At 38.5% G+C, this 27824-nt stretch overlaps 1 protein-coding gene across 1 annotated transcript in view; it reads right to left on the reverse strand.

Annotated features, from left to right (window-relative positions):
* Positions 1–20979: 20979 nt before the first annotated feature.
* The window catches only part of LOC102314531 (calcium-activated potassium channel subunit alpha-1), a 98577-nt gene continuing 91732 nt past the window's right edge, over positions 20980–27824 (reverse strand). Inside the window, 3 exon segments of the mRNA XM_042219730.1 lie at positions 20980–23084; positions 23087–23187; positions 24550–24578. Coding sequence (XP_042075664.1) covers positions 23031–23084; positions 23087–23187; positions 24550–24578 — 184 coding nt within the window. The 3' untranslated portion in view covers positions 20980–23030.

The following is a 27824-nucleotide window of genomic DNA, read 5'->3' on the forward strand; positions in this document are numbered from 1 at the left end:
GTGCTAATGTGAATGCAAGGAAGACAAAAACTTTGTGAAGGGAAAATATTTCCCATGACACTGAGTGAAATACGTTGTTTTCTTGGAGTGAAAAAAACATAGAATGCAGTTTTGTTTTTTTTCCAGATAATCAAACATGAGATGTGAAAATTGGAATAAGTGTCCATCCAGGACAACCATGAACAAAAGGCATATGCAGGCTCCTGCAGCTGTGTCTCCTTTTCTGTTGAAGGCAGAAGTGAAAGAGCAGGCCAAGAGTCTCATGCCACCTGTTGGATTGTTTACACATAGCAGCATACATTCAGTCAGGTATCTGGTTCCTGACCCTCGTTTGACCTTTTTATCACCACGTTTTCTCACAAAACTTGATTTATTTTATGCTAATCTAGACTTATGCATGCAGTACTTTCATACATTTTTACACTCTAAGAGAAACCATCTTATCTAATTGGGTTTTAAGGGACTCAAGCATCTTAGCAATATGAAAGAAGCTGCGAGAGCGCAAACAGCAAACTCTCACAGCCTCAAATGCTTTAAACATCAATTTTCAGCCACACAAGAGAATTCTCACTTCACAACCAGCATCGATGTTTGGCTGCTTTGCTAATGGCTTTCTCATCAGTAATCATTTAAAAAAAAAAGGTAAGCATCTGGACATTCAGGCCTCTTAATTAAAACACTGGTGTTTTTCCAATGTAAGAGAAATCATGAAAAATGGCCTGTCATGACGAGTTTCTGTAACCAGATGACAAAACTGGATGGCTAGAGGAGGCCAAAAACACCGGGCTTAATAGCTGTTAATTAAAAGTAATCATTTAAAGCAAAATCATCGTACTCACATAGCATGGCTTAAATGTTGAGCAATATATAAGCAGATTGCTTGTTCCTGTTTATTCTTGCTTAATTTCAGACATATTGACCAGTCTCCAAGCAGGAAAATGATCTATAGCTTAATTTTTCGTGTTTCTTGAGCACTTCTGAGAAAACTCGGCGTATACAGAAGCCAATGTGCTTGTTAATAACAATACACGCCATAGTGCCATGTGATGGTGCAGAATAAGATGAGCATTACCAGATTTCCAGCAACTTTTGCCAGAATCTGGAAAGATATACAGTTGTAAAAGTGTGTGTAACATGATGTGCTTTGAAATAAATTCCTAATACACCGAGCCTTGGTGATTTGTGGTCTCTGAGCTGAGCATCTGAGATGTAGTCTCGTATTTCAAGTATGTTTTTAGTTGTGCCAAGATGTTGCACCACTCATTATTTTCCTCGGATTTCTGAAGCACCATCGTTTATCAGAGAGATTTATTGGCATATGGACTTCCAGATGTTTTGAGAATCTTTTCCAGAAGAAGAGTGTGTTTTAAATGTTAGACCACAATCGTGCTGTAGACATTTTTATTTCTAAGGAGAAACATATGGGCTTGATTAGTTTTGAATGCAGTATTTGTTAAAGAGAGTTTTTGTCCTAATTAAGCTAAATGCACAGAACTTCAGTTTCTCTCCATTTGCTCTACATAATAACTTACAATTCTCTCAGATAAATAGCAATGCTTTCCATATAACAAAAACACATTTCAAAACGTGGTTACGGACCTCGCCATGCTAACAGCTGCAAGTTTCCCAGGCTTTGGGATCTTCTGCTCTCGATATTGTCCTTACATGTCGACAGTTGTAAAAACCACCGATGTGTAGTTGTTTTTATTAAACATTTTTGGTCTCAGAGACCCAAGCATGACAGGCTCCAATGCAGTGATAATATTAACGCCACTCCTACCCAAGTGAGCTCATGCATACACGCGGATATGCAAGGCATAATAATAACAAGACCAAATCAGTTGTTTTAGCAAACGCCCCCAAATAGCAAATGTTTACAGTGGAGTTGCAACGAACTCTAGCAGCCATAAGAAATTTTGCTGGGAGCAAAAAGCTGAAGGTGATGTTTTATAGAACAACAAATATCATGGCTGTGTCTGCAATCACTCCTTATATCAACACTGTTTAATGTATAGCAAGCGGTGACTGAATGAACCGAGTGTTTTGACACTGTCCACACATGGAAAAGTCTGGGATGAAAAGTCCACCCAACATTAGAGAAAACATTCATTTTCTTTAGGGCCCAGTTACACACTGGGAACCAGTGGTTGCTACAGAAAAATTTGTGTTCCCCTGACCAGTCATCGAGTAGCTGCAGGTGATCGCTTGCCAGGGGAAATTGGTTGTAAAGAAGCATTTTTCTGCAGTCTAAGTCGTAGTTCCTATGGAAGACGCTGGTTTGCCACTGGTTACCGATGGCTCACTAAACTGTACTGAAATGGATGGATGACGTCTAACTTTCTGCTTCTAAATTCAGATAAAACTCAGGTTATTGTACTCCACCCTAAAATTCATAGAAATATGGTCTCTAACCAGATCCTTACTCTGGATGGCATTACTTTGGCCTCCAGAAACACTGTGAGGAATCTTGGAATCATTTTTATCCAGGATGTCCTTCAATGCATTTATTAAACAAATATGCAGGACTGCTTTCTTCCATTTGTGCAATATCTCTAAAATTAGAAACATCCTGTCTCAGAGTTATGGTGAAATACTAGCTCATGCATTTATTACTTTTAGGCTGGACTACTGTAATTCATTATTATCAGGATGTCCTAAGAACTCCCTGAAAAGCCTTCAGTTAATCCAAAATGCAGCAGCAAGCGTACTGACAGGGACTAGAAAGAGAGAGCATCCAAAAGAATTCAAAATCCTGCTCCTCACATACAAGGTCTTGAACAATCAGGCCCCATCTTATCTGAATGTCCTTATAGTACCGTATCACCCGATTAGAGCACTTTGCTCTCGCACTGTGGGCTTACTTGTTGTTCCTAGAGTTCCTAGACACTATCTCTACATTTAAGATTAGGCTTAAAACTTTCCTTTTTGCTAAAGCATATATTTAGGGCTGGATCAGGTGACCCTGAATTCCCCCTTAGTTATGCTGCAATAGGCTGTTGGGGGATTCCCATGATGCACTGAATATTTCTTCTTCAGTCACCTTTCTCACTCACTCTGTGTTATTAGACCTCTCTCCATTGACTCATACCTGTTATTAATCACTGGCTCTCTTCCAAAGCGTGTCTTTTGTCCTGTCTTTCTTCTCTCACCCCAACCGGTCACAGCAGATTTTCTCTGTATGTATCATTATAGAGTCTACATTTCAATATAAAGCGCCTGGAGGTGACTGTTGTTGCCATTTAAAGCTGTACAAATAAAATTGATTTGAAACAGCGAAGTATCCAAGTAAAAGTTTTTGGTTCTTTGGAAATGTATTGTGTTCAACCTTAATTTTGCTTTAACTCTTTCCCCCATAAAGACAACATTTGGGGACCTCCCCTGCACCATTAATAGTGCGGTTTGACACCTCAATATATATCAGTAGAGACGTGGTTTGAGACCATTATAATACAGAAGGTTTGGGGTTTTTCTAAAGGTAGCCCTAGTAAACGCCATGAACCCTACTCCGAGGCAGAGATCATCCTCACTAACTTTTGATGCACACCCAATCATTTTATTTTGTAAGCAGGCCTGAAATATTACAGAAACTGCTCAGTTCTCAAACGAATAACAAGGATTACCCCTTGTAGGTGCCCGAGGCAGTTTGCATAACGCTTTTTCAAGTTTCACTACCACCTTCCATGTATACTATGGGTATTCCCAGCAAACTGGTCACAATGGAAACCATCACAATAAAGTTTCTGGTGCAGCACCCTCTTTGTCATTGATTTCACCCAGTAACAACCAGCAACCTCCAGCAGTCACTCACCAACCAGTTGGCGAATACACATTTTTCTCTACCAGCAAGAGGCTGACAGGAGTGTCGTCGACTGGTCTTGCAGCCTGTGTGACTGAGGCCTTCGCTATTTTTAACTATGATAATGAAGGTCCTGTAATTTAATGAAAAAAGTAATTTTAACCCAAAATATGTTTATTCTTCTACAGTGACAATGATATATGAAACAGATGATGAATTCTAGGAGCAGGAACAGCATGTGTACTTGTTTAAATTTGGGAGAGTAGTTACATTTTTTTGGTTGCCTGTTCTGATTATCCACAAGGACCTCTGTCAACACATTTTACTGAAAATTATGTTTTACGGACAGCAAATGCCCATGACCCTGATACGAACAAGCAGAATGAATGGATGGATGGGTTAGCTGACACTGTGGTGTGGCTGTATCTCAAAACCTCTGCATAAACCCTCGGATTGGAATTAAAAAAAGAAAAAAAAAAACGCCGGTAAAGCTCACTGGGCATCGCCTCGATTCATCAGGGTTACACTGAGGATAATACATTATGCCGATTTAACTCTTAAAAATTAACCTTAAAGTCATCTCTTTGAAATGATCACCACTTTTTCCATTCCAGTACATTTCCATTAGTACCGAGACGACAGCTATTTAAGTAGTGGGAAGTTAAATTGTGCTTTTACTACAGTAATGGACTTCAGCAGTTGTAAAAAAAAAAAGAAGAAAAAAAGAAAATGTCATATGCATGAGAATAAGTGAATACATATTACATTAAGAGAACTTTGAAGCAATGAATCCTTACAGACGAGTAGGAAAAACTATCTTTGTGCCCAATACCATTAAAACAAAGTTTAAATCTGACCTATGGGTCTGCTCACAAGATATAGCTCGTCGATGCATCACTGATCATGAACCCAGTGATGAGATTATGAAGCTGCTGGATGGAAGCTAAAAGAGAGCAGATGTACAGTATCAGCTGACTTTGCTTTCTTGCCTGTTTTTCTGAGAGTATGATTTGATTTTTCAATTACTGTTTCAAGTTTAAGTGAGCCAGCTTCACAACTAATGCCTCATTGTTTGGAGGTAAATGGCTGCTTCCAAGAAGGCAGCACAAAGATTTAGTCATTTAAGAAGAAAAACAGGAGCAGTTGTTTATGTTCCACGATACTGAAATAACCTTGGGAGTGGAGATAAGAAGCCATGGGGCCACTTCTGTTGTCACTAACAAAATGTGACATTTGGGCATTAGAGCTGTTTCAAGTCAGCGTGCATAAGAAATTTGGATTTGAACAACTGGCTCTTTCCATCTCGTGCCTCGTGAACAAGCAGAAACAGGTTTGGCCTGGTGCTTATAGTAGTTGTATCCATAAATTATCATCAGAGAGCGAGCTGCTGTTATTGTACAGCTTCACCCTCTTCTCATTGAGTTTCAGATCATGTTCCCCTTTTCTCTCGCTCATATCTCAGCTGCGACTTTGTCATGCAGCCAAGCACGTAATATGCTCTGAGCTCTGTATCATGTCCAATTATAATTAGCTTTGTCAGGCCTGAGCCCTACAACCCTCATGCAGATAATATGATAATATGTCTTCATAACCAAGTGACCTTACATGTGCAATATTTCTCTCCTTCTTAAGATTGCGTGTCAATAAAGTAATGGAGTCTGGGAGGTAGTGGCAGGGGAAGATTTAGATGATTGGGCTCTCAGGTGCAGTGATGTATAACCGTTATTATTCTACCTGTCGGCGTAGTATACACAGCTGGGCGCAGCATGGCGGTGGCCGGGGAGAGAGCTGGGCTTTCAAGGGAGGCCTTTGTTAATAAGCCTTTAATCCTTCGTTAAAGCCCGCCGCCGGGGGACGCGTTCTCATTTTCATTCTGTACATTTGGAGCTGAAGTAACAAGTTTTACTATGAAAGTGCTACATTGTTGTAGATATCTCACTAGTAACTCTGTTGGAATTGATTATTCTTGCTGCTAACAGATGTGGATTTGTGACATAGTCCAGAAAAGTGGGCTTTTCCGCAAATCGAGTCATTATTTGAGTGAAAATTTAGTCATTTAATTTAGTCTGTTATTTATTGATGCTTCTAAAAATCTGACCAAGTGCAGGAGGCGAATATAAAGCTTCATCAGTTCAGTTCAATTCATTTCAATTTTATTTATATTGTGCCAAACCACAAGAAGAGTTGCTGAAAGGGACTTTATATTATAAAGTCAAGATCCTACAATGTTAGAAAGAAAACCCCACCCACTATGAGTAAGCACTTGGCAACAGTGGGAAAGAAGAACTCCCTTTTAACAGGAAGATATGGTTTAGCTAACAAACTTTAGCTAACATACTGAGTTGTCTGCATGCTTGAAAATAGCAACAATCGTAATATATTGATTGTTGCACATAAATCTGTATGTAACCCATCTCCTCTTTAACGACTGATCCACCCGGAATCAAACTTTGGACAATTTTCCCACATACTTTCAGTATTAACATTTATTTGGTTTTTCTTAAAGATTTAGAAGAAAACATAATTCCTTTCATTTTTATATATATTATATCTATTTAATTGTCCCCATGCAAATGCAATGTTACATTCTAATTTTGCGTTACTTTCACGTGTCACATAGCATAACATAACAGTCAAAATCTACAATTGCCACTAAATACAGAATGAACACTGCCTGAAAATGTTTGCTAGTAATAATAATAAGCAATTTTCTGACCTTGACAATTGAACCTTTAATTTTTTTTTTTTTTACATATTTTGTACATTAAATTAAAAGTTGGATTAAAACATGATATTGCAGTCAATAATAGTCATTTGCTGCAACCATAAAGCTCTTCCCGAACATTGACATTTCTTTGTCATGAGTAATTTGTGCAGACTAAACTCTTGCCCATGGGTACAGACGTGTGCAGTCATGCAGACATTTTGCATTTCGGGTAGTAACAGAGGTCAGCTGAAACACCAAACACATTGGCAAATATATAATAGCTGTAAAATTCCCATACACTGTTGCTTCTCGCCCTGCCCTTCTTGCTCTGAGGTTGATAGAAAGAACCGGACAAGAGAGGCTCTTTTAAAGGACTGAATTCCTGACAAGCGGCGGTTTCACTAACACTGACGCAATGTAATGAGGAAGCCAGAGGTGAGGCCTATCTCGGCACGTCTGTGCGGATTTCCCTGAGTGATTGATGTGTTCCAGTCAAATGAAGCATTGGGCTGAGTGATATGACACTTGTCTCGCTGCGACACACGTGTTCACGGCTAACGGTTATTGGTGTTGATGGGCCCTACTCCACTCAGCCAGCCCAGGCACAGTTATTTTGATCTCTTGTTCTTTTATTTCTGTCCCCCCTCTTCCCTGTTTTCTGTCTCCTTGCCACATCAAATCAGAGTTTAGAGATGGAGACAGAACCCTCAGGTAGTAGTTTATTAAGCTTCAGGAGATGAGATGAAAGTAATAATGGAGGCCAGACAGCTGGGTGGGCAGCTAGCATCCCAGGTAGGAAGTGACATTTTAGTTTTTCCTGGTAGAAGAAATTCGTGGCAGAGCGTTTGTGGCTTCAAAATGCATCTTCGTTGTCAAGTTGTCAGACAGAAGTTCCTGTGTGTCAACCGATTTCTCTGAATGTATCTCCTAGTGTTTGGAAAAGCTACATTTCAGGGTTCAGTAATGTGCTAGCAAAGATTTTGTCTTGCAATGCCAAAGTTGTGGGTTGTTATCTTCTTTTCTAAAGTCAGATTGTGCACACTGCTATTTGCTTAGGTTTCAGATTGGCTGATTGGCTTGATAGATATGTTTTAAGACAGCGTGCATGTGGACATTTTTTTTTTAAATGCCCATGTACATTACCTCTGTGTCATTATCATTGTTAGCATCTTTGCATGCTAACCAAGTAGTGACCTTTCCATCAAGTTCACTGCTAAATGTTTGCTGCCACATTTCAAGCTAACATGAACACGATGGTAAACAATAACAAAGTGTGCTCAAGATGTTCTGGTTATAAGAAGCCACTGTTGCCACGGTTGCCTTCTTTTGCAGTGCTAGACCACGTTCAGCCCTCCTACTGATTTAGCTTCCTGGAAGCCCTGCGGTGAACACTTGAAGTGGATGGTGACTAAATGTAAATTTTGGGGGTTTTTTTGAAACAATATGAGAATTCTACTTCTAAATTCAGTTAAAACTGAGGTTATTGTTTGCTGGATGGCGTTACCTTGGCCTCCAGTCACACTGTGAGGAATCTTCATTTTCATTTGTAACCTTCAGTGTCCTTGCTGCTGCTGCTTTCTCGCATTTTCGTAATATCACAAAACCATCTTCTCTTAGGAGTGATGGTAAAAAGCTAGTTTGTGTATTTATTACTTCTAGGCTGAACTATTTTAATACATTTTTATTAGGTACTGACAGGGACTAGAATGAGAACGAGCATATTTCTCTGGAGCGTATTTGCTCCAAGTTTGGATTTGGGAGACAGACGCCCTCACTACTTTTAAGATTAGACTTCCTTTGTGAAAAAGCTCATAGTTAAGGCTGGATCAGGTGACCCTGAACCCTCCTTTGGATATACTGCAGTGGTCTTAGGCTTTTGGGGCTTTCCCATGATGGACTGAGCAGTTCCTCTTCAGTTATCACTGCAATCGCTTATCACCATTACATGGTTGCAGGGTCTTTACTTTACAATATCAAGTACCTTGAGGTGACTTTTGTTGTGAATTGGCACTGTATAAATAAAACTGAATTGCACTGAGCTAATTACATGTTAAATTACTGTGTTATCAATACAAATTACAGACGTTTCAGTGTTAACATCCCATATTTAACTTAGGATGTCTGTAACTGTGTAAAGCTACAGTTTTTTTGTTTGTTTTTATGGTTTATATAAACAATACAAATCGTTAACAGCCAGTAAGAACCAGTATTCCTAAGTGTCATTGGAGGTGATGGTGACTTCACAATTAATAGCCAGTTATTTTAGCATTTCCAGCAATTTTACATTAATTGAATTCATTAGTCACAACATAATAACATTCTTTAAATTCATGTAAATATTACAGTTCAATAGAGTTGACTCAGTTAACTAATGTTTTGCTTAATTCTGTATTGTGAAAATTAAACTAATCTTTCCCAGCAGCTGTTGTCTTAGAGTCATAACTCAAAACATTCCCAGACTACAGACCAACACTTTTACGGCCAAGTGATCAGTAATCGGATCATTAATATCAAATGATATTCCATTACATCTGCATCTCGTCCTGAAGTTCGTTTCGTATTGATGAGAGCTGGAAAATCTGTGGACTCACAAGCGTTTGTGTTTTTTCTTCTTCTCTGTTTAATGCCTGCTAGATGTGGGCAACGAATCCAGTGGTCACAAGATGGTCGCCATCAAATACTATCTGCTGCTGGTCCGTGACAGCTCTCATTATTGGAGGCCACCGAATAGTTACCAACTGATAAAAGCATATCACAGTGTGGAGGAAATTGAATTCTGGAGGACATAAATTCTGACTGGGAGAGATCATAGTCAGAAGCTAATTTAAGGAAGATTTAATTAATTTCAATGACATCCATTCTATCTTGACGAAGTCGGTACATAACATAATGTAGCTCTGTTGCCTCGAGATAAGAGGATAGTCATTTTAGACTGGGCACAGCAGTAGCTGAGGATCAAGCCCTAATCCCATTGCTGCAACCTTTTTTGCAGAACATCATGGAGGATCATGGAGTGTCTGACAACCATTATTCAGTAAGGGGATTTTACAAGTCTTTCAGTTTGGTGTGATAATTTAATTGACTGCTGACCCAAAGCCTCAGGACACAACTTGCCTTCATAGCTACGCAGCCAGCTCAGTTTTAATGTTCACAGTTCTATTTATTATTTTTCATTTAGCGTCACATCAAACGTGAATGGCAATATATTATTTTTTTGAAGAAAACAAGTCATGCAGTATCTTACAGCTGAGGCTTTAACTTTCAGTTGTGTAATACAAATATCTGCTCTTTTTGCTCTTAATGCCTTAATATACTGCTTAATCCAACAGAACACAATAGGATGTCAGGAGAAAAAACACTAAGATTTTACTCCTGTTTTCACCTTCAAGTGTGAAGGTTAAAGCCTAAACGCTTTGTCCATTTTACCCATTTTTTTGTCTTTAATTTGTTTCTGAAAATAATTTAAAGCTTTCCCAATTCTATAATACTACCTTCTGAAGTCATTTGTCCAGCTATTTAGCATTAGAGAATGTCATGTTACATTCAAGTTAGTCTCTGTAACTTCAGTTTTTCAATGAAAATCTTACATTTAGCTTGTCCTTCATCTGTCGTCATGAAACAATGCTGTGTGTTGTTGTGAATCTCTTTCCATATTTTACAGCAGCTCAGTATCTAGTACACATTAACTGGGATTCTGACTGTATTTTCCCTCTGGTGATGAGGTTAAATCAAAGATCAAGTGATGTTTGATCAACAGAATGAGAAGCGCAGAAAGTGGCTGTGGGACAGTTTTCATTGTTTCTAACATTTGGTTTCGCTTCAAGACTTTCTGTGTTATAACATCGATCTTCTCTAAAGCTGGCAGAGGGATCAATATTATTAAACGTTAAATTTTTAACACTGCCCCGTGGTGACAGCTAACAGCAACACCATGTACACAGCTGTCTGCAAAGCTGCGCATAGGCTCTGCGTAGGACCATGGCGCAACCAGTTAGCAACCAGTTGCTTAGAGCAATTTTAGCATTAAATTGCAGTCATGTTATTGCAACATTGCACAAATTTAAGTGCAATATTGACCTTCTGTTAATAGCAGCTGTATTTTGGTATGGAATCTTAACTGTTCAGTGGAAAAAACACCATCCATAAGTTATAATTTCAGGTCATTATCACAAAAATAACTAAAAAAACATTGAGATAATAACCTACCTGGAATTGGACTTAGTGCTGCTTGGCAATTTTGTTATATTTATTGGTTTTTCAGTGGTAGAAAAAAAGCTTCTGAAATTTTGGTCACCACTTTGCAAAAACTTTATTTTTAGCTCTTATGTTGCTAGACGTTGGACTTTGTTCACCAGTTAGCAGTTGCTAATCTTCTGGTTTTACCTCCATGCTTGGTGTGAATCTTGAAAGGTTTGCAATTGCAGATTTGTCATACAAAATGTTCAGATTTATTTGTTTTTAACACGAGCTAGATTATTATTAGTACAAGAACAGATTTTGATCTTTTTTCCCATTACAGCTCTTTCGCTTGAGCTCCAAACAAAGTCGCTTCCACTTTTGTACGCAGTCTTACAAACATGAAATCCCGTGTACAACATTAAACAAGTTGTATGCCATTATTATTTAGTTTGACTTTATATTTTTACTGTTTGAGAAATGGCCTTTTCTCTCAAGACAGAGCCTTGTGGTTGAGCTGTCTAAATGTCTAATGAATTACAGATGAACATTAGTGCAAATTAATCTCCCAGAAGTCCCTGGGTAATATGGCAACCATTTAAAACTTTAATCAATAACCCTGACGTTGAAAGCGTGCGGGCGCTGCTCTTGTTTGGTCACAATAAACAGAATGCAGACTGCAGCCTCCTTTAAATCATGGTGACAGGCACAGTCACGCTAAATCATTAGAAGTGAAAAATAAATGTCTGCATAACTTTATCAGCTGTGACTCCATGTTTCCTTCGGGAGAATATCAGCAAAAACAACAGTGGAAATGAATGATTTATTATCTAAACTACCACTCAAGTCCTCTCATGATGGTTGTCTGTGTTAATGATGTACCTACTGGTGAAATGAGCACTCCATATCCTACCATTTAATTAAAAACAACATGTCCACAAAACATCTAAATGTCAATCAGTTTTCATTTGAACTTGCACTCAACGTATTCTGTTGTGACATTTTAATTATATTTCAGCTAATCAAACACGCATGTCAAATTATGAATTATTATTTTACAAACATTTTACAGCACAAAACTAATTTAAAGAAGAGCTGCGTGGCAACGTTAATTGTTGTACAAGATAAAAAAGGCTCTGAACTGTATGTTTGTCATCATTTTTTTTAAATCAACTCCACATTTTGTGGTTTAAACTCAGAAGCTTTAAGTGATTAGGAAAGTGTAACTGCTGTTGCACAGTAATGCAGTCTTTATGATTGCTAACAAGCCTCCAGATATTTCAGACTCGTTTGGCTGTGTCATCTTTTGACACGACGGCGACCTCACAAATGTGCTCGCCGCTGACGATTGCTTCCATTCTGACGCATCGAAAGGCGTTGTTTCTTCCATGAGGTCATGGGTAATCTGTCTGTCCCACCTGTGCGCAGTGTGTATTCTGTGTATTTCAAAAACAGATTATAAAACTGAAGCTTGCACTGACGGCAAACTGTGCTCTTGGGTACCAACATACTCTGTGTACAGTATGCGTTGTTCCCGCATTGCTTTCATGCTGATGCCTCCTTGATTGTATGCAGACGCCTGTGAATATCAGACAAGTGCACTTTTCTTTTGTTACTCTGACACAATAACGTTTTATTACCTTCCCCTCATCTTCCATGTTATGATAAATTTAGCCCTGATCCTTCTCCTCCACCTCAGAGAGATGATACGTGGATGCAAGCTCTGCGGTTCCCTCATCTGTCTCTTCCTCCCACTATCCCTTTCCTGCTCTCCATCTTTCAGAACTGTAACCTATGGTCGCCAGCTGTGCAGGGAGCCCCAGAGTGTGTTTACGCTGAGCTGCACTTTATCACACACAGCCGCACAGCTGCCAACTTTACTCCGAGCATGCTCCAGCCTCCCTGCCTCTAGCCATGTTTCTTTTCATTCTTTCTTTTTTTTGTGATGATCCCACACTGCTGCTACATGCTTCTTTCTCTCCAGCTGCTGCCCTGCTGGTGGAGTTACGGTGAACTGTTAATGGCCTGTGGAGTACAAACAGTGGTGCCCACCACTGCCACTGGGCAGGCTTACAGCACACCTTCCAGTAAAAACACTACACTAAAACAAACAGCGCCATTCACAGCTGTACCGGCTGCATAGTTCCTGTCATGCAGAGTTTAACAGTGCTCTTTTTGTCTTCCAAATTTTTGCAAAAGGAGCGATGCATAATGTAGGTTCTTCTCTCTGCTGGCCTCTTGTTGATGTTTTGATACGGCATTAAAATAATTCCTCCGTGAGCGGCCCGGTAACGGCATAAATCTGTCCTTAGAGTGCGGGGGGCCTGGTGATGAGCTGCCTCTTTCCCTGCCGACCTCTTGTCCCCAGGCGGACAGAGTTGAATACATTCACCCTTCTCTCTTATAGGGTCCCCAGTGTCCTTACAGCCTATCAGGACAGAGAAATCTCCACCCCCTCCCCCCTCGTAACATATCAGGATCCGCTGGTGCAGAGTTTCATGCAAGGTGACAGCTCCTCACACTTCAGTGTTCGGATCACCTCAAGTAGCTCAGATATCGGAAAAAATGAGCACACTTCCCACCGCGGTGACCAAATGTAGATTGACTGAGAGTATCCGCAGGCCGCTGCACCCCTATCCTCCTGTCCTGACAGAACAGGCCTGCTGGTAACTCTCCACATAAGAGAGCGGAGTGTGGAGACACATCAGAGGGAAAGCTGGCTGCAGACAGAAGTGGGTGTGTGTGTGTGTGTGTGTTTGAAGCCATTGGAGGTGATGTCAAGTTTGCTCAGACTCAAGGATGGTGTTTGAATATGCTGGCCACTAATATGGCACCAGTATCTCTGTCCTCATCTCTGTTTTCTGTCACTATGTACAATCTGGGCTCGTCTCCTCGGCTCCTGACAATGTCCTTTCACATCATGTTATTGCACACTCGGAGGTGCAGTCAGCAAGCCGTCACTCAGCTCCTTTGTCTGAAAGTCAGGCCCGTTTTTGCCATTAATGCACTTGGTGCCTGCTTAAAAGTGTTGTGGATTTCCTTGTCAGAAAATCATTGACAGTGCAACTAGAATATCACTCACTACCTTCCTTATTTACACCAAAATGTAGGTGTGTTATCTCTTACGTGACAAGTGGCATTTTTTGCATGCAGGGATTTAACAGGAGCTTTTCATCTAAATTATCTATAATGTATACATCAGCACAAAAGACCAGAGAGCCAAGTTTCAAGCCCTGGGCAAAAACTGCAAAAACTGCTTGTTTTTCCAGAGAAACTAAATGTATTTTACTCCCTCTGGATTTGTTGTTTTTAGTTTGTTTTTCTAATGTCAGCTCGCCCTGAAATGGTGCTGGAGAGATGCCCGAAAAAAAATAATAAAGCATTTTATATTTCTTCTAATTGCAAAGATCATGGCTCAGCAGCGTGATACTCTGTTCAGCCAGTAATCCCTTTAAAGAGTACTCAGTCTGTCTGGCTAGACACTGTCCTGAGGCAGAAACATATTTTGAAGGTCAGACGCAGAAAAACGTTCATATCACGCTTTTTGTGTAATATTAAAAAGAGCAGCTTTAGATCGCTGCGATGCATTTCTTTGTGTATAGATGAGGGAAAAAAGAGTGCATTACTTTTCCTTCATCTCAAAGCAAAGCAGGGTAAAATCAATAGTTTAGCAGAGAGGTTGGATATTCATTGGATGAATTTCCTATTTTTTTCCCCCCAGTTTATTCAGTCAGTTGTTCAGAGGATAAAATCAGCCATCATTTTTTGGCCATGGAGCAGTCAGACACAGCCCTCCAGTGTCTTCAGCTGACTCTTGTGGCCCTGTCAAGTCCTCCTTCAATCTGGGAGTCTGAGCAGTCGTGTGGAGGTTGACATGATTGCCTTTAAGCAGCCCCTCTTAGCCAGTGACACACAGCTGCAGCCAGGCACCTCTTCTGACAGTAAGAGCACCATGATGGATTGCCTTGCCAAAACTGCTGATCAAAGGAGGTCAAAGTTCAGATGTGTGTCTGGCTGCAGAAGGCATGTGAAATTACAAGAGATGGCTTTTCCTATCAAAATATCCAAGCATGAGCATGAATTTTTATTTAACTAATAGCTGCCTGATGGAGCTGGAGAGGAATTATGTCATAAATTATTTGGAGTTTAACAAATATAAAAAAACAAAGACAAAAAGCTCATGTGTCGAGAGCCGTAGTATCATGTATCATGTATTGAATACAAGCTTCAAACTTGACATTATGTCAATATTACAGCAACTGCTCCTGGAATTTCATACACATATTACTGCACATGAAATGCCGTCTTTCGGATGCTGAAGCACTGTGCTGAAAAGAGCAGACATTTAAAAGTTTCTGACATGTGTCGCACTAGTATTGAGACACCGCCACTGATGTAGGTGGAGCTGACAGCATCCCAGCCATTGAAGATGGCTCTGGGACATACCAAGTTTGGTATGTGTCAGCTCTCATTGTTGTCAGGATACATTCAATGTGAAGTCGGAATATGTAAACAGCATCATTAAAGAGGGAATTATACGAAACAGTTTGACTGAGGTGACAGGAAGATGTGTTTGATGTTTCCCCTTGTTCTTCTTTAAACACCTAGAGATTAGATGGGGGAAATTATTTAAATACTATTAATTATAAACTATTTCAACAATAAAATATATTGTTGCTAATACATGGTGCTAATTGTGAGTGTGTTAACCATTTACTTATTTGACTGATGGAGCTAAGACAACCTTATGTAAACATGAATGGCAGTACAATCACAGCCTCTTGCTTGGAAGCCACTGGATGACAATGGAGGCACTTACTTTAAAGTCCTCATCTAAATGAATGGGGACAGAGCCAAACCCCTTTTTAACTGCATATGTTAGGTTACCAGTGTTATGGTTTTTTTTGTCTAAATTGTTTGATTGATTTTTACCCCAGATAACCTTTGATATTTTGATTAATTAAATTCAGTCAATTTCAATCCAAGTCAGCACAGAGAATCTTTGTTTGAAGTGGTGGCAATTTTGCCAGATGTTAACATATTTTATTAACAAAAAAATTAATAACTAAAAATTACATTTCTTTTCTTTATGGCAGTAACATTTAATTTATATCCACTAAAGCTGAAATATACATGATGTAATATGACACTATCACTCTAACTGGTAGCCACGTAGCAGTGGGCTAAAAGTATTTTTGCTAGGTTGTGACAGCATTAGCAATTAGCAATAGCTGCAAAAGTTGAGCTAAAAATCCTTTGCAAACACCTACCAATGCACTGATATGACTCATCCAATATCTAATATTGCTATTGCTATAGTTAATATAAAATATAACTATCTGCTTTTTCTTGTATAATTATGTATTACAAAGATTTAGCATTGCCATTTTACCTATTCCTTACACTACACAGGGTTACAGGAATGCTATTGTGCTGAGCAAAATTACATTTTAACAATTGCAATAGTAGTCATAGTGATGGTGTTGTCACAGAAACACTGGAAACCGCATCACATATCCACAATAATAAAGACAAAACAGAAAATAACTTAAAATGACCAAATTGACCAAAATTTCCAATTAATCTTAAACATTTATAGTTCAAATCAAGTCCCTAAAGAAAACAGTACTGTAGCTTGCTCTTAACATTTTTCCCAAAAAGGCATTAGCTGTATTTATAAAAATGTATTTTAATGTAATTTACAGTGTGTCTCTTCTGAACTGCTGGCTAGCATAACTTAACCATGAATTTACCAAAATTTGTAGCACACACCTTCTGAAATCTAATATCTGAGTTGTACGGCTGGTACAGTAGCTCTTTCTGAAACTTTATGATGATGCTTAAATACAAATATGTGTATATTCCAGTCTATTTGAGCACTAGGTAGAAATGACCTAACAAGGGCAATATTGCAATTTGGGGCATACATTCTTTAAGATACTTGATTCAGGAGGAAATGAAGTGGAATGAAGTATCCCTATCTAAAGATCCTGGACATAGTGAGATACTATTGTAGCTGAGGTGACTAAGGAGTCTTATTTCTAGGCCAGATTCACATTAGTGGCATTTATCATTGAGAGGAAAGATGGTATAATTAGCTTGTCAGTCTACTTTAGGCTGAGCTAGCGCTCTCTGTGAAGAAGAATGGACCACGGGCCCAAGGAGCTGACAGCAAGTCGATAATGTGGCAATTAATGTTATAAATAATTCTAAAGCCAATTATATTAAAATGGACCTCATACTCTAAAACAGCACTTTATTTCCTATCATTTCATGAAGTGTTCTGTATCAAATAGCAGGAGCAGAGTTCTTCTTTATTTCGACATATGGCCAACATATGGCAAAGCCATAATGTGAAGCATAAAAATCAGAAGGGCCATGCAAGAGATTTATTTGTTGATTCGTTTGCCTTTGACTTATCAGTGTCGTCCTCATTGCTGAAGCATCGCCCACGGTAAAAGGCAAATACAAAGTGTAAAACCAGTTTTAATCAGAATGATACTGCCTTCATGTTGCTGGCAGTATAAAATGGGCTCAGCTTATAAAGAATGTGAGTAATTTAATGGCTGTAGTGGTTAAATATATCAAATGCTCCTTCTGGCCTTGGGAGGGTCAAGCCCAGTGTGATATATAGAGAAGACTGTGATGGCTGAAGGTCGTGCTTCTTCTGCATAATGCATGAATCCTGTAACTCTCTCTGACTCCAATCTTCTGAACCTGAACCTTGAGATGAAAATTTTACTAAGTAAATCAGCAAGCTTGCTGGCATTTCTATTAACCTCCAGTGTGGAACTGACAGAAACATGAATCACAGTAAATAATATCGTGCAAATTGTAAATCATGTTTACAACTTGAGCTGAGTAGTGATGTTATGGGATTTGCCATCTGTTTGCTGTTTGTTATTGCTAATTTCTTTGCATGGAAGTAAAAGAGAAGGTGATTTAAATGGGCAAAAGTATAATTTAGCACAGTAAATATGGGAGACTTTGATTGCTAATATGGAAACAAATTACATTTGCAACAAGCTCCTATTTTGCAAATCAAGCAACATGCATGGAGTATGTAGAGATGCTGCCTACATCCCTGATGAAGGTCGGCATTGTGATTTAATAAATGCTTACAGCGTACAGGAGATCCATTCAGGTGCTTTACAAAGTGTTTTCCTCTAATGCACGTTTCACTCTGGTACGTGGGGATTTTGTGCAATATCTCAAACCAAAGAACAAAAATTGATTAATGCGTAATTTATTGACAAAATATCCTGATGGTCTTTTCCTTTATCTTTCATTAAAGCTGTAATATTTATGTAGGATTTATTTTGCTTTTATTCAATGATATTTCCTACTTCAAACTTAAAAAATAGCCAAGAGCTTTGATTTATGCATGCATGGAGTGAAACAAAAGAAAGGAAATGTCGACCTTTAGAGGAAACATAAAGGGTCAGTGTTACAGCTGTGCCTTGCAGGCAAATAGCCTCCCAGTGCCGTTGATCTATCCTCGCAACAGGGATGAAATTCTTATCTTTTTGTTTTCTGTTTTTGCTGGAGAAATGTGGAAAGGCATGTTGTTTTATCTTTGTGTACAGGCCACATCAAAGCAGCTATATTAAAAAAACGAGGAACAGATGAAGAAATGCCACCTGTAATGTTAACAGCGAAGTTTTTTTTCTTTTAATTTAAAGCATATTCAGTGCAGAGAATCTTTACTTTGTTTCTGACTCTGCGCCTAAGTCTGCAAGCTCCCCTGCCCCCTTTCATTTCTGTATCAAAGGGTAAACTAATGCAAAATGTATATGTCCCTTGGCACAAAGGATGGTGGTGAGGCTCAGTACAGGAAGATCTGTGTGCTAAAAGCTTGAAACATCTGTGTAAACACATGGCTTTTTTCCAACCATGTAGACAATGTTCTCATAGCCTTAAGATAGATGTCCAAGGCAATATACCTTGCCCCGGGGCCATGCTGCAATGGCTTTGAACATCTGAAAAACCTTGAGCTTCAAGCAATATCCACTTTCAATGTTCCAGCTTGACAGCAAAGCATAGAAGAATTCAGACTGTGGTGTTTATTTGACTTTTTGTTGTTCCAAGCTTTGGTTCGATTGCGCCTTTGTATAGTGGAAATACATTGTAAAGGTATAGTCCTACAAATTTGAAAAGTGTTGCGGAACCATGATTGGTTTTCGCTAGATTATTTTTAAATTTAGAGGAGTGGAAGGTTTTGAAAGTCAGGAGCAAAGAGAACAAAAAAAGAGAGAACCTTCTGCCTTTGTTGTTCTTTAATTCTGTTAATAGCCCAAGGTAAAGATTTATCTGCTCTTGTCAATTTACCTCAGTCTCAATATAAAGCACCAAGGTCACTTTTTCCTTGCCTGGCCCACAGGATTAAATTGTCATGTCCCTCTAATAGGCAGCACAGGGAATCATTAGTCCAGCTCAGCTGCCTGACTGATAGGCATTTCAGTCCAATCATGGGAGTGTGCCGCCACAGGCCAGCCAGTATTGACACTGTGTCAGGACTGAGAGGGGACGCCTTAATCAGGCAGGACACTCTCAACATTGATTTGACAAGCTGCCGTAATGACCCCCTTGTTTTGGTAAAGGATCACTGTTTATCCGAGCTGGCATTGATGCACTTGGAGTGCTGCATTGTCATGGAAACTATTATCACCCGTACAGCTGGACAAGAGTTGTCCTCAGAGGCTACAGTGGATTTCTGTGTTGCTGAGTGTGTGTTTGTGAATAGGCTTATGCACTCACAGCATAGCAAAGTTTCAGTCAAGGTATTTCTTTAATGCGAATAGATTTACATCATATCTCTGTGATCATTTGCTTTTTTGGTAGTTCATTTATTTTAGTGGGATTTTTTTTTTTTTACAGTAATGGTTTACACCTTCCAATAACAAGTGCAAGATCCCTGGTTCGATTCCACGTGGAGACACAAATCCCTTTGGAGTTGCACAGGAAGGGCATCCAGTGTAAAAATCTGCCAAAAGTAGCTTTACTGTCCCACAATCTCAAGATTTTTTTTTTGTTAGGGCACCCCCTCTCTTAAACAGCCTCCCCCAGGAGGTCAGATTGGTGAGCTTCCTATCATCGTCCTTTAAATCTGTCTTAAAGACATGTTTTTGTAAGCGGGCTTTCTCAGTGCCTCCAGCTGGAGCTACTTTTACATCGTCTCCTTTTGTGAGATTATTTAAGTTATTTTTATTCCTTTAGTGTCTCGTTCTACTAGCTTCCCCTCAAAATTCAGTAAAACTTTAAAATTTTTCTATTCTTTAATGTTTATCAGTGTCTTGTTTTGTCTTTTAAAACCCTTTGTAATTTTATTTAAAAGATCCTATAAAGAAAGTTTATTCTTATTCTTCTACTTAATATAGTCATTGTTGTTTTTGTTGTTGTTATGTATTTATGTTGGATATTTCTAATTACTGTTATACTATTTAAGACAACTGACCATTTTTTTAATTGACATTTACACACAGTCACCAAAATTTCAGCTATACTGGTACTGAGAATTTATTATTTTGGGTTTTTTCCAAAATATTTGCCCTTTTAAAATAAAAAAAAATTAAAAAAAATTAATAGTGCATATAAAAATGTAATATTTTACAGTACAATTTTGTTACTTTCCTCTCTCTGTCACAAACTTGACTATGTAACAACTATTCACTTTTTGTGACACAAACCAGCAATGTCATGTGATTTAGGAGAGGCACAAAACTCAAAACTTTTAGTGTTTTAACCCCAAATTTAGCATTTATATATTTTTTATAACATTTTTTAATGTTTTGTGCAATAATAGCTGATAATGTAACCCTTTAAAAAAAGTGCCAGCTCATTTATAATTTGACACAGTAAATCACTGCTTTGTAAATAATACACATATATAGTAGTCATAGACTGTTTTTAGTTCGATAGTTAGGCGTGTTTGTTTACTAAGAAGAGGTGACACTGCTGTTGGCAGGAGGATAAGGGAAATCAGCGGCCTCTCTGCGAGGTGTTAGACTGTAAATATTATTGGCATGCTGACAGTCTCCCACAGAGCCATGGTGTGTAAAAATCGTTAACAAGCACGATGATGGGCTCTCTCCATCCCTCAGGTGAGAATGTGGAGTGTGTTTTTACATCAGCCATTATCCAAGAGGGTACAACGAGGTGTTCTGTGTCACGTGATCCAAAATTGTGCAGCGTTATCAAAGAGATAGTGTAATTTATTTTTCTCCTTTTTGGGGTGCGCGTGTGTGTGTAAAACATCATTAACATCCTTTTAAAATCTGAGAAAATAAAGAGACAAGACATATTATAGAACACAATACATCTGCTTTTAATTTGTGAAAATACAAAATGAAATCATGTACAATTTATATACAAGGCTATTTGTACAAGACAATAAACAGTTTTTATTATTGTGTATGATGACATAGTCAGAAATATCAACTTAGCACTGGCATTGTCGATGTGCTAAAAAAAAAAAAAAGCACAAAATAATACAGACTAGACTGCAATGTTGAATGTCTCTCAACCCCACAGGTACTGTCAAACGGGAACACACTAGAAAAAAAATACTTCACATTAAGCTTTACACATTTACATACAACTGAATTGCTTTCAGGCGCTGCTCTTGATGATGGATTGATTTAGAAGAAAAAAAGTTTTAAGACTTCTCAGACTGTTTGCGACAGTCGTAGCTATCTCCAGTGAATTTTTAAGAACGCTAAACTAGAAGCCTCTTTTCGCAGCAGTGGGTCTTCCTAGAGTCCTCCATTGGCTTCAGCACTGCCTGGCACATTACTGGCACTGAGGGATGGACAGCTTGGGTTTCCTCTGTGCCAGTAAAAATGTCACAACCTCTCTCATTTTACATCCAACATGAATCCTAGGCTGGACTGTTATGTGTCATATATGGATCGAGAAATTCATGGAGCAATATGTGCTTTTCTTTGCTCTTTTTTTTTTTTTACCTTTCCTTCCCCCTCATTGATCCTAAAGTAAAGTGACAACAGTGCCAGTATAGCTGTGATTCATTATTAAAATAAGACATGATTAATAACACCACACACATTATTCTGTGCTTCCAAACAGAAACAAATGATTGGTGCTTTATTAGAAGCAAGTGGATATGAAAGATATGTAATCAGTCATTGAGGAGGTAAACAAAACAAAGTATTCCAAAAAAAAACCAAATAGCCAAAAATTCAGGGTTTTGTTTTTTTTTATGATAGAGCTGTTCTTCATGCATCAACAAAAATCATGTCTGTTTATGGCATTAAGATTGGTCATGGAGAACATACAAGTTGCTTAATGGCCTCCAAGACAATCCTGTGTCAGGCAGTGCTTACAGCCAAAGGAGGACTTAAATGATGCCCACTTTATGCGATATGTGGCTTTTACATTCATCTTACCTACAAGTATATCATATATGGTCATAGCATTTGGCTTAGCTGTTTATAGTGACTTAAGTAAATGGATAAATGTAAAATGAACAAACCTTTGGATTTTTGGTTGTTTTATAATATAACCAAAATTTTTAAAAAACCCAACAAAAACAGCTCTATCATATTTGGCTATTAAAAAACAAAAAGAAAATTTGCAGATGCAAGTACTTGTTAACACTTCCGGGGTTTTGGACAACTTGAAATAGCAACATGAAAACATTTATAACACCTGAAAAAAGGCAAAAAAAAATAAGACAAACATAAATGGATTCAGATAAGGCTGGACCCAAATGCCATTTACATATGGACACTGGCCGTCGTAACTGTCACAAATGTTGTGAATTAGCTCCAAATGGCAAAGGAATCACTGAGAGTCAGTCACTAACAATGCCATTGTGGTGGGGTTGCAGCTGGGTGTAAAATACACATTTTAAACATACTGTACAGACTAACTCTGCAACATTGGTTAACGTAAATGCAGAAGTAGTAGTAGTTGTTCATACACAGCTAAGAAGGCAACTTTTACAATTGCAAAACTTGATCCATTAATCCTAATAAACACCCCTTTTAGCAGTATTAGAAGTAGTTATTCTGTTTTTTTAACATTGCTTTTCTTGTTGACGTGACCATCATTCCCCAAAATAAACCAAAAAAGTCATGGAGTCTGGCCACTGCTAAAGGTTAGCTGTGCAAACTAATAGCTGAGTGACTGTGATATTTGACAACGATTGTCTTTAATGAAGATTACGTAAAATAAACTTGCTGCAGAGGTGAATGACGAAAGCAGTACATGTTCGCCTTATACGATGAAAAAAATGATGATTTGCGTTTGCAGATGAGGCGATATCTCAGATTCCGGACGGACGCCTACACGATGAGTCTTCTAGGAGTCCAATAACCAGCACGCGTCCAGAACTCAGCGCTTGTGCTCTGCTTCTCTGATGGGTGGAATCAAGCTGCTTGCGGATGTACAGTATATCGACTGATGTGATTGACGGCGAGAGTATTCACAGGCTTGAGCTTTATGGTCCTCTGGTGGGTATTCTGTTGCTCATCTGTAAACCATGTCTTTTCTGAGAAAGAGTCAAAATCATAAAAAGACAAGAAGGGAGGACATCAGACAGTTAATGCTACATGGAGGTCAAATATTTTGCATTAATATGATGCATTTTTACATGCACTAATAACATTTTAAAAAATGTTTTTTCTAAATTGTTGCTTTACGAAGGTATTTTAAGCTCCACGGTGAGTTTTTAGTGGTGGGAAAACATCACTCATTATGTTTTTACCTCCCTCTCTAATATTTCAATCACGCTAGTGTAAAAATAGGACAGCAACCTCCTTGTGATTAGGAGAAATTAGCATTTGCCCAGTGATTGGATTTAATTGTTTTGCTGTCAGGGGTCTATTACAAGTAGTCATGGTTGCCAACTGGTTGCCCAGCGACTGAGCTTGCAACACCCTCCACCTCTGGATTGAGGGTGTTGCACGCAATGGCACTGCACAGATCGCCTGGTGGGAGGCAAACTGTCTTCAAATAACTGTAATCACTCTCACACAGATTGGCGAATGTTTGCAAGTAACTGCCGCCCTATTTATTAATCTAGAAAGCAAGGTAATCTCCATCCCATAGCAACTATTTGTGGAATTTCTGCTTTAGGTTAGAATGTAAGATGTTTCTGTGCATGTAGACAAGAGTAGCATAAGATTTGTGAATTTCACTGAGAGCAGACTCTTGGTGCAGTTTGAGAGGGCAAGTGACGGCGAGTGGTCGGAGGCAATAGATCTCAGGTTCATCGTGCACATTTGCAATAATTTTGATTGTGTTGCTGTCTCTACTTTTGTCTCCTAGTGCGATTGTAGCATAATGCCATTCATCTTATGGCCATTTTTTAAAAATATACTGCCATGAAGCATGCAGCTTTGTTGAGTTTAAAGACATGCAAGTTCCAGTGAAGCAAAATCTCTTTACCAAATTACAAGTTAATGCAGGACTTCCACCTTCATATTTATTATATGTATACGTATATTTTCAAACTTCAAACTTTTGGTTTGATGCAACTTTTTTTGGTTAAGAAGGAAATAGATAACCTGACATTCTACAATGTGATTCATCCGCTTGGCAAAGTCCATGGTCATGACCTAAGGCTGTTATACTGTGGTGCATTAATACATGTGCCAGCAGACACATGTTGCCAGTAACAAAACATTAAACAACAGTAAAATGTAGCATCAAACCATTCAGTTGCAGTCACACATTCTACAGTCAAACCCGCTGTGAACTGTGCTGCTTAGGTCACGACCATGCTCTCCTGAAGCAGTCATTTGGAAATGCTAAACTACTTGGCTTTCATTCAGAGGGCAACATGTCAGCAGGGACATGACCGTGTTCAGTGCAAGTATGTAATATCATGCATATTCATTCACTTCCATACCTTGGCCAACTCTACTTATCCTTGTTGCACTTTGAAAAGAGAAAGTAGTACACTACGTGTAAGCTAAGTGGGAAAATACTAATGCGACCATTAATAACAGAAAAGGCAGAGCAGGAAGATCGGAGGCATAAAACCAGCAGATGATCTCATTGCGTATGGATTTGGAGTAGGTTAAACAGTAGGTTGCCACTAATCACAAAAAAAGATAACGAAAAACAACATAGGTCATGTAAAAATATCTTTAAGTGCCATTATTATGCATCCAGCATAATAATGCATGTCAGACAGCCATAATCTTCCCATGCCTATTGTTAAAGCAGTTTTAAAAAATTATCTCCAAGTTTCAGATGGAAATACCAGCATGCAGCTGCACGTCAGATGTTTTTAAATCAAACGAATACACTGGTGTGTTAAATGGATCTCTGTAAAAAAGTGCAATGCATCGTATTAACTGAGCATGAGCAGTATTGTTAACCATAAAAAGCCTGTAGTGTTCATTCAGCAGCTGTGACACATAAGCATTCCCTTTGAATGAATGTGAAAATATTATGATATTGCTATTATTTGTAGAATGCATACCTCTGTCAATTCTGCAAAGTCCCTTCACTGTGTTAATAACAGTAAAATACTGAGATACCTGTAATCAATATATACTCAGAGACAGACAATTAAATTAAACCAAACAATCTTAGACCCCATCCATACCGGGAATATATTCAATAAATATAACCGGCCCCATGAACCAAACCCATGAACTTAAGGACAGGCCTGATTAACAACATTTAGTAATTAATGCAAATACAAATACTGCACATGGCACAAACAAGCTTTTGTGATTCAAACAAGTCTGTACTTTATGGTCCAACATACATTAGTAAAGACATAAAATGAGTTATTCGGAAGCACAGAGGCATACTTATAGACAGTATAAAAGATGGATGTCGGTCCTGAGCCTGACAAGTGGAGCCGATACAGAAGCGCCCTAATGTTCTTTGCCCAGCAGGGAATTATTTCCCTGGTTCCAAATAAGACTTCCTGTTGTATAGACGTACATGGTAAAATAGCTCTAAGCTTCATTATTCTGTGAGCTCAGTAAATATGCAACTGGTGACTTTAATCAATAGTTTCAGATAATATGGGTTATTTGGGAAATTATGGCTGTTATTCGACTCATAAAGGAGGATTTACAGGGAATGTTCATTATCCAAAGACTTGTGATGGCGAATGCGATGAAGTGTCTTCGGTTTCCAACCTCTCTGGTTTCAAAACTCCAAGAAATCAACAACCTTTTATATATCGATCTTACAGTCTTTAATTAAATGATTCACCTGATTCATTATGCCAACTTGCAGGCACTCTATAACAAACACCTGCCAGACACCACAATGTATTTATAATAGGGTATATTGCACTAAAAGTACAGGTTAAGTGTACTTAACAAAGGCATTATTTCATTATGGGACCTGGTAGGCTTGCACTACATTGGTACAGCCTATAGAGAACAACCATAGTGTACAAATAAGTCCTGAAACTCTAAGTGTAGCTTAGAGGCTCTGTCTTCTTGTACAGTGTAATGCTTTACAGCTGTTATGTTTCTATATTGCAAATTGCAAGTTGAAAGCTTATGGATAGGAAATGGATTCTTTACCTTTTTAGAGTTATCGAGAGAAAGGAAAGCCAAATACATTTGAGGACATGCTTTTGTTAAAAATGGGCTGGAGCCACCTGTGAAGAATTATCTACACAATCTAAACTCTGACTTCTGTACATCTGGTTAAAAAAAAAAAAACTTGTAGGTATACGTGGTACCATTATAAAAGATTGATGACTGATCAAAGTGGTATCATCCAGTCAGCTGCTTGTGTCTTGAATACACTATGGTTGAAGCTGTCAGCTTATCAATCACTTGAAAAAAGTGTATGTGGTCGGGGACTTGGTAAGCCCAAACATGATGTTGAATTGGGAAAGTCTAGCCAAAGTAATAAAATCTGGAAGTATGAAATCTACTTTGAATAACTATCCCTGCTTCTAGCTAAGAGTTGGATAGGATGCTATGTACATTTCCACAGCAGAAACGCCTTCCTATAGCGATTCACACCAACTATAGTGTCATCTGTGGAGACCACAGGTGTAGTAAGGCTTCAAACTGAAGTAAGACCTAAATTGTGAAATCAAGACAAAGGCAACAAGAAGATTATAAGGATTCCAGCTCCTTTGGTTGCAGGTCGAATACTCTGTAGAGAAAAAAATGCTAGCTATTGCTGCCGTATGCTGACAGTGTAGTACTCACTGCTTCATCGAACCTTTACTTTAAGCAGTTACGGGCCCAATTTGCAGCGGTGCATAGAAATTCTGATTCAGTTTACCAGTCTAATTACTGGTAATAAAAGTGGTAATCATAATACATGAAAATGTCTCTTCACAAAGTTTAACAATTGTAGAATAAAACTGAAATGTGACATTCACATTGTGCGGGTCAAACTTTATTAACAACCGTAGCATTTTATGCTTGCAAATTGTCTTGACATAACTAATAGTTCACGGTGGCAAGTAACATTTAACTAAAAGCGCAGCTTTCTAACGCAAATCAAAAGGCATTGAGAGGACACGATGTGCAAGAATTCATTGACATGACATGAACCTTTAAGACGTGTAATTTTAAAAGTGCAATTTAGTACAATAAGTTTCAGCTTTAATTCGAAATTAAACAAAACTCGGAATGCTACAAGTGGAAAGAGACGGTGGCCATAATCACAGAGGTGCTGGATATTAGCAAAACAAAAAGGAAAGATGGAGGTTGTACAATGTTTGTCACTTACTACCCTGAGGGTAATTACTTTGTCATGTTCTATGATGTGTTTGCCAGTGTCACATATATAATAATATCCTTTTCTTCCACATTAGATGGAGGTTGAGAGGGGTCTGTGAGTATAGGTAAGGCTTTCGTAGTTAATTAAAAGTTGGTAAGCGGTTAACTGGACAGAATTAGTTGTAGAAATCCTGATCTATATTTGCACTTGACTGAAAGTGTACTAGTCAGGATGTTACTACTGTTCTTGGCTTTCAAATGCACAAGAATGTGGGAAAAAAACAGCTAATGGATGGAATGAAACTCAGTCCAGGGGAGTTCCAGTTATTCTTTGACCTGCAATATTAGCCAATCCTGCTAAAGAGGAAACCCAATCTGTACTAAATTGCTTTGTTAAACACAAAAGTGGCACATACATACACCATCAGATGGACATACACAGTTTGACACTCAGACGTGTGAAAGT

The sequence above is a fragment of the Haplochromis burtoni genome, unplaced genomic scaffold (assembly GCF_018398535.1).
Source record: "Haplochromis burtoni strain Fernald_Lab_line unplaced genomic scaffold, NCSU_Asbu1 Contig_37, whole genome shotgun sequence".
NCBI classification, from domain to species: Eukaryota; Metazoa; Chordata; class Actinopteri; order Cichliformes; family Cichlidae; genus Haplochromis; species Haplochromis burtoni.